The sequence below is a fragment of the Engystomops pustulosus genome, chromosome 8 (genome assembly GCF_040894005.1).
Source record: "Engystomops pustulosus chromosome 8, aEngPut4.maternal, whole genome shotgun sequence".
NCBI lineage: Eukaryota > Metazoa > Chordata > Amphibia > Anura > Leptodactylidae > Engystomops > Engystomops pustulosus.
In genome coordinates, this window is record NC_092418.1 from 80,636,124 (window position 1) to 80,647,383 (window position 11,260).

Sequence of the window (11,260 nt, forward strand, 5' to 3'; positions counted from 1 at the left end):
TCCTCTCGGCTGGTGCCCATAATTTTGTCACATTGAATGCAAATTGACAGAAGACGTGCAACTTTCCATGGTGGCAGGGAACTGGCATACATTATGTTATATGTTACCCTGGCTCCCTCCATAAATAACCCCTGAACTGTGTGTCCAGCTTACTGTATGCCTCTTGTGCTTAATTCACAAACCAAAACCAGCAGCAAACCTGTGCACAAGTCATGTGTGGCTACTGAGCAGAAGACAATCTTAGAATGTGTTGTCACCTATACAGAAACACAAGGACCTCTAAACAAAGGACATTTTGGGGGGAAAAAATAAAATACACGTTTTGGTGTAGTAAACAGTTTTTAATGGGTCTTCTTTAAGAGACTTTAAGCTACAAGACTTTTTTTGTGCAGCATCTGTGCAACTGTTAACTTCTGTAATATATGACACAGAATTTTAGACAAAAGTTCTAATAGGGCCTCCTTTAGTTCTGTGTATGTAAAATACTGACCCTACGGCACTTGTACATCCCGGACTGCACACTGCCGTTTTACATGGACTCTTACGATTTATGGTGGATCCACAGGTTCAGTTTTTCAGATGCAGTTTTTGATGCCCAAACCAGGAGTGGAGTGAAAAAGAGGTGGAACAGCTTCTCTCACTAATTAGTCCTCGCCCATAGTCCACACCTGCTTTCGCCTTCAAAAACTGTAACTGAAAAACAGAATGTGTGGATGCACCTTCAAGGAGTCACTGCTTCCACACAGCACTACAGTCCTATACTGTTCTCTTGTACAAGGCTTTAGTCCCCAGGGAAGACGAGGACTGCTTGACTAGTTGAGTTTGATCCTCCTAGGAAGCGTTCAGTCCAGGATATACACCAGCTGTACGGTCTGTATACACAAGTGTGAAAAGAGCGTAATAATGCAGAATAAAATGGACCAGCTCCACAATGAGTGTGCAGACTGGATGCTTACAATCAATCATTTTACAGGCCCTTGAAGTTCTTACAATTAAACCTTTCCTTGCAGACTGTTTCGATACGGACTGGTAGCAACTTTGGTGGCATTCAAAAACTCAATGCGACTCCAGCTTAGAAGACATTTCTCATGGTTTCAAAAAGGAAGAAAGGAGATGCTAACATATTCCACTACTAGCAAAAAGACTGAAAAAAAAGTCACAAAAACAGTAAATGGAGGTCTCATAAAGCCATCATAAACTAGAACAAGTGATGGGAGTGAAACCAGGTCATTAACTATTGGTAAACAATTGTAAAATAGCCCAAACCACTTCTGCCAGAAAAGCCTTCCCTATGAATGCATAAGATCAAAGCCTTTCTGGCAGCAAAGTGGTTAAATATCACACAAGTCAAAGTTTATGTCCATTCTCATCCTTATTAACCCCTTCAAGTCCTAGCTGAGATTTACCCAGCCTATAAGAGTATAGTGATCGCAATAGGAAGGATTCAGAAGAACAGACAACCGAGATGGGAGAATCCCCCCTCCCGTCTGCCGAACTCTTGTTTCTGTGCATTGTCAGGCTGGGAGGGAGTGCTAGTTTTCCAGAAAAGCCACGTAGTCAGTGAGTCTAGCCAGCTGCTGCTCGTTGGGGATCAGGGACAGGGGAGCCGAATCTGTGTGGAAAGAAGAAGAAGAAATCGTCACTGACCTCCCACCCAAACCATACACCGTTACCATGCAGAGTTCCCTCCCTCCACCCGACCTGCAGGGTTTTAGGAAATCATAAACAGAACTGCAGGCAAACGTTACATTCAGAGCAGAAACAGAGAAAACTTTTGAGTTTTATTTTTAGGAATGGATTAAGATTAGGGGGGAGGGTGTAGCGGATGTAACCTTAAGCCCAGTGATTGTGAGAGCAGTTGCTTTACTTTAAAATAACATCGTCTGCCAAAGATTTTATTAACTATACAAAGCGGCAAACGACAGCAGAGCCATGCGCAACAAGGTCAACTACGGAATCCGTAACAAATGTTAGAAAGCAAACAAGACCAGAAATAAAATAATTACAGCTAAACCAGCACAAATTAGGAAAAGCTAGTCAAGTGTAAGCTAACAATCTAGGGAACCATTACAAAGGCTTAATGTGTCCCTCTAGGCAGAGAACACTGCCCAATCTGACATCTGGTGTGGAGAGACCTCACTGCAAGCTGGGCGGCACACATGCGGGGGCTCATAAGGTCGTGTCCGCGAGTGCAGTACATGTCCTGACTAGGATAGATGCACGATAAATAGCTGCGTCTAATGCCATTGTGTCTGCAATGTACCACCCAGTGTCATCTCTCATACCCAAATAGGGAGGGAGAGACTCCTTAGGGGTATTCCATAAAAAGAAGCATTCTTTTCTAACATCTATTACATGACATTAAGGCAATTATGAATCCCACAAATAGCAGCCACTTACCAGGTTTCTTGGGCATCACCATACGTGTGGCAGAGTCGGCTTGCCAACCCTGCTCTACTACACCTGACAGTGGCAAAAAACAAAAAATAAATGTAGTTAAGACTTTCTTACATTCAACACTAAAGTTCATTAACTAAAGTTGTCCAAGTTAATTCGAGTAAAAGCAAACTTTCACACATTGCAAAAAAAAAAAAAAAAAAAAAAAAGGTTGGTTTTTTAACCCACAGCCAATTTTGAGCTATGCTCACATGAACAGGTAGTGAGCATGTGGTGTGCTCTGCACATAGGGGTGGACCTATGTAGATGAATTTACCTACATCACCATGATAGTGGGGTAAGTATTCTCTCAGCATGTGACCGCTCCTCACTATTTTAGCATATTTTTTTTTCTAACATCAGGACAACTCAGACACACCCAAAAATGTATATACAGCAAAGTTTCATGGCAGTGTTGTTTCCTAGTTATCACTTCTGTCCCAACACAACTAGGAAAATGTTAGGCATCAGTTATTGTGAGCCAAAACCAGGAGCAGGTTGTAAACACACAACAGCAGCAATTCTGTCATTATGTGTTACTGCTGTATAGTCTACATTCCATGTCTTATCCTCTATGTGTGGATAAAGCGATATCCCGTATGGCAAGAGATACTCAGCAAGTAAATAGTGACAGGTACAGGGGGGTTGGCACAAAATCAAGAGTACCATATCTGTGTCAGGTAACCAGTGCACTGCTTAAGTCCCAGTGAGACACCAGTAAGTATACAAACTATAAAATGCATCTGTGGTTCCAAGTACAGACTTTGGGCTGCCAACGACCTACCGTGGTTGTAGGTGAATCACTGCATCATAGTGATATATAAACCCCATAAGAGTACATTACGTCTGTTCTGCTGACAAGCAGGGACTATGCATTATATATAATCATGAAGCCAAGATTCCTGGCATGAAAACTGTGGTCAGTCCAAATCCAGTGATTCACAGGCTGACCAGAGTAGGTCTGTGGGTGCCCATAGTCTGTAACTAGAAATGCCAGTGACAGACGGAGCACTTACCTTTAACAGCCTCTTCCACAGGAAGACCAACAAAGGCTGCTAAATCATCAGCAGAAATGGATGTGTAAGCTTGTGATACCAGACCAAAAGCTCGCCGTCTTGTTGCATCTATAATATAAAAGAAAAAAAATTTGTTTCAACTTAACTGGGTGCACACAAAAGGATTTTTTGAGGTTTAATGATCACAAAACAAAGCAACTGATTTGTATCTATGCAACCAACAATATCTGTTGGACTTTGTCTCCCTCTGCTGGCTAATGCTGTAACTGTAATGCACTAGCTATGGTGAATTATTTTAGATGTTTTACTGCCACAGACGTCTTGAAAGTGGGAAAAAAAACCTGACAGTGAATAGCACCACCCACTGGAGAGATGATAAATAAGTTTGGTGCTTGCTCAGCTACTTGTGCTTTAAAACTTTCTGTCTTCAGATAACACTTCAAACTAATGCCAACATGGGGAAAAGTAGGTGAATCCAGCAACCAGGCAAAAAAATATTAAATCATAAGTATAAAACTTAGTTTTTATTTCATCCTTTTAAAAAGTAGGTTAAAAAGGTACCATGGTAATGACAGGAACTGACGCGTTTCGAACTAAATGCTGTTCTTAATCATAGACTATGATTGACTATGGACTATGATTAAGAACAGCATTTAGTTCGGAACGCGTCAGTTCCTGTCATTACCATGGTACCTTTTTAACCTACTTTTTAAAAGGATGAAATAAAAACTAAGTTTTATACTTATGATTTAATATATTTTTTGCCTGGTTGCTGGATTCACCTACTTTTCCCCTGAATATGCACTGAATCGGCTCAGTTTGTCCGAGCACCGGCTCTCAACACGTGGCTACAAGAAATGGGTGAGCTGAAAAAAACTTTTTCTCTTTTTGTCTAATGCCAACATGACCAAGTCCATACAACACAAGCATCACCTTAGTGAGAATCGGTCGTCAATTTTACCATACATTTCAGACAGAGTAAGGTAGGAGCCGAGCTATGTAACCATACTTGTGTACGCTCATATTCCAGGATTGTAGCTGGACTTGGAGCAAGAGCATGTACTCCTGTGTAATAGGTTACTGGACACAAAAAGCCCTCTGCTCCAAGTCAGTGCTGAAGCAGGCTTCCATGAATACTACAGCATTCAAGGGGTAGGGAGATGTGCTGTGTGGAGAGAAAACGTCACATACAACAGTCCTCCAACTGCAGATACAATTTTGGACCGTAAATGTTTTTTTCACTGCCCTGCTGCAAGTAACACCCACACAAAAGGTATATGGCCGCACAGATATCCAGGATAACACACACTGTCTGTAGCTTTATATAATATGACTGAAGAGATTCCCTTTAAGTGCCCTTACCTCGTACGGCCTCTATGATTGGCTGGATGTTTTCAGACCACTGATGGGCAGCTATGGAAGAATAGATTGCTGGGAAGTCTCTCTGCCAGATTCTCTGTCCTACCTCCCAGATCCAGCCAATCTCTGGGCTGGCCTAAGGAAAGTAATAAGAGCCACATATCAATATTTTGGTGAAATTAAGAGGGAATTAAAAATTACAGAAAAGACTTAGAAAACTACTAATATGCCTTACGTGGTTAGCATAAGAGTTTAACTTTTTCATTTGGAGGGGAGGCAAAATCAAAGTGAGACAATTTTACAAATCACACAGAACCATTTCAACACCCTATTCCTGCAAGCTACAAGGAACCCTGGATGCACCCACACACCTAGTATATCACAGAAGCAGTGTAGTGTATCCATTTATGACAATCCCACACACACGATGGATCTTTGATCTGCAGCATGTCATTTCATTGCTGCAGATCGTGGGTGTCGAATTCTGTAACCATTCCCCATGCATCAAAAACTGGCCAAAATATAAGCAATGATTTAAATGAGCAGCCAAAAGCAAATTTTGGCTGTGGATTTTACTTGCAATGGGTTTATGGAATTTTTACGAATCCCATTCAGTAAACCGCTACTGTAATGGAGGATGTGCGAGTCACAAAATAAGGAGGGTAAAAAGTGTAACCTACAATCCCCAAGTAATACCAATGTGTGCAACAGACCTTACTAAGCAAATAGACAAGGACATGTATTACAGGTGGAGAACACTGTGGGCTGTACAGGCTACACTCTTAAAGCCAGAAAGTTAAGAGCGGGCCATGCCCAGCAAGACACATCTCCTGAATGCCAGGCAGACATGGGGAGCATTGTAGTTTGCAGGAGAGGAGGGTGGAGATGCAATTGCATGTGGTTATCCAGGCACTGTATGGACAGCACATGAATATGGATATTCCTTAGACAAACTCAGATGTCAGAACCCCTTTTCTGATAAAGCCATCAGGACTTGTTCACTACATATTTACTGAAATAAAACACTATGGAAAAGGGACTTACAGATTTAACAGCAGAGGGGATTCTTTTCCATAAATAGCGAGCGTTATTCCTAAAAAAGAAAAAGGTTTATACCAGTGCATCCTGTACATACATATTATAAACCAGAGCTGGCGGCTTTTTTGGGGACCTAATATTGGCCAAACTGCTGAATTAAGACCTCAGTCATGGAAGTGTAAAGTTATATAGCACAGCAACTTCTTCATTCAGATGTTTCCCCAACTCATTCCAACAAAATATGGGGTCTTTAGTGACGCCCCACAGTTGTGTAATTGGTAGTAAAAACCGGTCAGGGATTCATTAGGAAATTGGTTGATTCGCCTCCATCAAATGCAGTCTATGAACACATTCGATCGATTTTTTTTTAAAATTGCGATTTAAAAAACAAAAAAATAACAAATAATTAACCGGACTCTTACTCATAGATGTGCTTACTCATGCACTGTGACTGTGGGAATATTCTTATATTTGTCATCCTTGTAAAACAAACTTTCTCTATTATGCCAATGAGCCTGATGAATCTAGGGGTGTCAGAGACCCTCCATGCTGTAGCTTTAAAGGCTGTTACACTTCTCAGTGAGCACTTCCCTCGTCTTCAGCTGCCAGGAGATTACATCAGGCAGAGGGATGGGAAAGTGCAGAGTACAGGAGCACAAAGATGGGGCTAAGAGCAGTCTGCAACACAGACAAGGTGTTTTTTGAAATGCAGCCAAACAAAAGCCCAAGCCCTAGGACTACACAGAGGACTCTGTCAGTGTGCAAGATAAGTTATAACACATAATTATATTGTAATGCAAATGCTTAGAGAAAGCACAAAGACATATTTGCACTGCAGATGTCATGGGCTTTTTCAAATTAGGTTGGTTCCCTTTAAGTCCGTCAAGGAACATGGATAATATATGTTAAAGAGCAGCCAACCCCTTTAAGACTTCAATATTCTGAACCCAGGGCATCCATTAAAAATAACTGCTCACCTCTCCACCTCTTTATGATAAATTCTTATGCGCCAAAACAGTGAGGGAAAGTTAAAGTGTTGGCTTATTGCAAAGTCACAGTCCACAGTCTTATTGAGCTTGATTTTATTTGGCACAGCATATCGGTATGGATGAATTTCTGGTTTTGCAGAGTTTGGTTAAGCCTCAAAATTCTGTTTGGGTACCCGACCCATTTAACACCTGCAATCAGTTCTGGCACTGCTGGTGAGTGTTAACCATTTAAATGCCAACAGTGCACATGCAGTGCAAAATTGCTGATTGTGTGTGCTGGCATTTTGCTGAGGACCGTTGTTTTCATGCAAGTAGGTTTATTTGCACATGAGAACAGCCACATCTCAGTAGCAATATAATGTGTTTCGGCTCGTAACTCTTTCTCAGCTATGACCGTAGAACTTCTGTTCAAACATTAGGTCCACTCATCACCATTTAACTGGAGTAGCTTAACCAGTTAAGGACCGGGCCCTTTCCTGTTTTTTCGCTTCCATTTTTCACCCCTTACCTTCAAAAATCTATAACTTTATTTTTACACGTAAAGAGCGCTGTGATGGCTTGTTTTCTGCGTAACAAATTGCACTTCATAGTGATGGTATTGAATATTCCACGCCGTGTTCTGCACCATTTTCCAAATGCAGTGAAAATGGTGAAAAAACGCATTTGCGCCATTTTCTTGTGGGTTTGGTTATTACGGGTTTCACTGAGCGCCCCAAATGACATGTCTACTTTATTCTTTGGGTTGGTACGATTACGGGGATACCAAGTTTATATAGGTTTTATAATGTTTTATTTTTTGATTTTGCCATCTTCAGGTGCTAATAACTTTTTCATACTTTGTTGTAGAGAGCTTTGGGTGGTGTCATTTTTTGCGACAGATAATATTTTCAATTATATCATTTTTAGGTCTGTACAACCTTTTGATCACTTTTTATAGATTTTTTTAATATATTTTTCAAAATGGCAAAAAAGTGCCTTTTTCGACTTTGGTAGCTATTTTCCATTATGGGGTTAAACACAGTGAAAACCGTTATATTTTGATAGATCGGGCATTTTTGGACGCATTGATACCTAATGCGTTTATGATTTTTACTGTTTATTTATATTTATAACAGTTCTAAGGACAGTATGACAGTATATGGGGATTTTCCTCCTCATTCATTACAATGTGCTATCAGCACATTGTAATGAAGGGGTTAAAATGCAACAGCCTGTAACAGTCTTCGGAAGACCCGAGGCTACCATGGAGACGGATCGCCGCTCCCCGATGACATCACGGCAGCATTGCTGTGATAACACCCGCGATCGGCGCTAGCACCTATTGGAGGTGTTACCGGTAAGTCTTTGCTGCAATATGCACGGCGGGCGGTCGTGAACCAGTTAAGAGAGCAAAGTAAATAAGATCAAGGTATTAGTTGATCTTATTTACAACAAAATCGATAGGACACACTCCCTTTTCGGGCAAGTCTAAAAACTGCCTAAAAAGGTCTAAAACCCGTAATAAATGCAACACACAGCATTTCAGGTGCAAATTACTCCAGAATTCTGGAATAGACAGATGGATAAATCTCCCCCAGGATCTCCTCACTTACTCCTTTGTGAAAGTGATAACCAGGTTAAACCAGTCAATGGTTTGCCTCATATGTACTGTCCTGGTATACACCACTTTGATCAGAAGGTATGAGTTGTAATGACAAATTATTTATAAAGAACAAGATAGATGTGATTGAGAAGCCTTCCATCATGTAATCCCATACTCACATGTCATTATGCAACAGGTAAAGGACTAAAAGTTGACTGTATACTTGTGGAGTAGCAACACCTCCTGGAGCCTAAATAAAATATATCAAGGGTTAATAGAATTTTACATAAAACTGAAGCATCCATAATTATCAGTTTACAGCAAGTGACCTTTTAAATGGAACCTGTCATAAGCACTTTTTCTGGTTCCCCACGTGTCCCCATAGAGAATAGTGTGGACATTGCCAAAGTGTTTTTTTTAATAACAAAACTGGCCATTTCCAATAACAACAGAAGTTAGATGAAAGTTTACCCTATTCCCCCCCCCTCCGGAAATCACCCTGCCATGCGTCTATTACAAATAGGAGGGATATAGGTTTTTTTTTTAAAATTTGAAATAGACGCACGACAGAGACAGAGGCCACTCCCATGGGACACTGCTCTGCAGAGAGAAATGAAAACTTATCTAACTTTTTTAATCAGAAAAGGACAGTTTTTTCCTTTTACTGGAAAATGTTATAGTTCTGTTGCAAAAAGCAATAATTTGTTAAAGGAAATATACCATGAAAACAAGCACGATAAACCACGATTCTGATCTAGGCACTGCGATTGTGGTAATCCTCTTCTATTTGTTACTCACAGCCCCCTTCCTTCTAAAATCTACTTAAAGGGGTTATCCTATACTAAAATGAAAATAAAAATACAAACACACAAAAAAAAATTTACTTACCTCTTGGTATCCTCCCTGCCATCTCTCCAATCTGTGCCCCATGTAAACAAACAGCGGCACGGAAGCCACGCTGCACTCTGCTTCCAGCAGGCCACGCCCACCCGTCCTGCATGATATATCGCTGGGACCTTGGTAGTCCGGAAGCTGAATGCAGGGCTTCTGTGTTTACACGTGGCATGGACCAGAGAGATAGCAGCACAGGAAACCAGGAGGTAAGTAATATGTTTATTTTTCTTTAAAATGCGCCCTTTTAAGCTGCTACCTGCCCCCTTTTTTTTTTTACAGTCTTGGACAACCCCCTTTAAACTTATGCTAATAAACCTGAAGAACTCCTGGGGGTGTTACCAGAGTCCCTCCATGCTCTGACTTCACAGGTTGTTAACATGTCTCCCTCCCCCCCTGTTCGAAGGAAGGAGCAGGAAGGGAGGAGCAGGTAGGAAGGAAGGAAGGAAGGAGCAGGCCGGAAGGAAGGAGCAGGCCGGAAGGAAGGAGCAGGCCATTTATCAGCCTGTGCATTTGCAGCGCAGAGGGGCTTTGGTAACACCTCTCAGACTCATTACCATAATACTTTAAGAGATGATTTTAGATGGAAGGAGGTCATGGATAACAAATAGAGGGCTACCACAGTCACAGTGCCTGGATTTATGAGCAAGTTCCTCTGGTTTATCATGATGGAAAATTTCCTTCAAGGGTGCATTCCTACATGCAGCCACTTACTCTTCTCCTTTATGCTGAAGGTAAAACTAACAGGAATGGAGTTTACCTGCAGTGCTGACCAGATAAAGCTACAGACATTCATGTATTGGCCATGTATTATTCCTTTGTGCATGGTCTAAAGCAGCTGGACTGTGCACAATGCATTTATATTTCATGACTGTTACACAGTGCGGATGCACAGATGCCCGGGCTATAGTTACAGAGCCTCCCCCGGAGGTGTCCTGTACAGTAAATACTACCATGACAATTCAGGAGCGTGTAGTTATTCTTCAACCAGGGAACTTTCAAATTAATTGACAGTCATCACCAGTTATGTCCAATCACTGACTGTACAGACATAACCATGTGGAACGTGTGCATCACATCCTTCAATTTCTTCAGCTATTTCCAGGTGGCATTAGGAGAGGAGCCGCATCACAGAAATTATTTTCTTTATTGACATTTGAAGTAAAACACCTCAGATATGGTGACTTTAACCCCTTGGCCGCTGCGTAGGGCCGCAGGTTCTTATATCCAGTGGGTGATAAGAAAACAGTAGCTCCGCCCACTTGTCATTTACTGCCACCTCAGACAAGCTAGCACCGGTACCGGGGCCATGCCATGTACACAGAGATGAGCGCAGTCACAGCGGCCCATACAACTGCAGTCACCCACCTCCAGCTCCTGCTCCTCGAACTGCTCCAGAAGCCTCTGATAGGACACCGGATTTTCCGCCATCACGGCAACTGGCATCTTCCCTGCGGGCCCCCAGGGCCTCAGCACCGACCGCCAACACCCTCGTTCCGCTTCCGGGTCAGGGCACGTCACGGCACGTCACAGCTGCACACAGCGGATTGGCTGGAAAAAAAACTGCCGCTGATTGGCGGGGAAGGTGGAACGCAGACACGTGATCGTGTCCGACTCTGTAATGTAATGTGCAGGTGGTGCGGTATAGGGTCTGTGACGGTGTGAACGGATCCCTATGTAGAAATATGTATTTAAAGAGGCAACTTTTATATTATTTGTGTGCAGAGCCATGAGATCTATACAGTTTTACTCCTGCCTGATACTTACTTTACTGTCTCTTACGCCTTTCTGCTGTTAATAACTTTAATCTTTGGGCTTTAATTACAGCGATATCACATTCATATAGTTTTTCCTCAGTTTTCCTACTTTTGCATTCTCTTGATGGTATGCATGAGGTACACCATACACACAATCTCTAGTATGTGTTTTTTATATTTTTCAGTAACAAC

General features: G+C 41.8%; 1 protein-coding gene across 1 annotated transcript; it reads right to left on the reverse strand.

Annotated features, from left to right (window-relative positions):
• Positions 1-320: 320 nt before the first annotated feature.
• On the reverse strand, positions 321-10,859 carry COPS8 (COP9 signalosome subunit 8). Its single transcript, XM_072121453.1, has 7 exons — positions 10,680-10,859; positions 8,600-8,670; positions 5,856-5,904; positions 4,815-4,947; positions 3,453-3,560; positions 2,401-2,463; positions 321-1,612 (listed from the first exon to the last, which is right to left on the reverse strand). The coding sequence occupies exons 1-7, from the start codon at positions 10,755-10,757 to the stop codon at positions 1,533-1,535; spliced, it is 582 nt and encodes a 193-aa protein (XP_071977554.1). The 5' UTR covers positions 10,758-10,859; the 3' UTR covers positions 321-1,532.
• Between the last annotated feature and the right edge of the window lie 401 nt (positions 10,860-11,260).

Coding starts and splice junctions, on each gene's coding strand:
- COPS8 (XM_072121453.1), bottom strand. CDS start 10,757: ATGCCAGTTGCCGTGATGGCGGAAAATCCGGTGTCCTATCAGAGGCTT. Junction 5,905..8,599: donor TACCTGTTGCATAATGACAT/GTGAGTATGGGA, acceptor TTTCTTTTTTAG/GAATAACGCTCGCTATTTAT. Junction 1,613..2,400: donor GGTGATGCCCAAGAAACCTG/GTAAGTGGCTGC, acceptor CTTTCCACACAG/ATTCGGCTCCCCTGTCCCTG.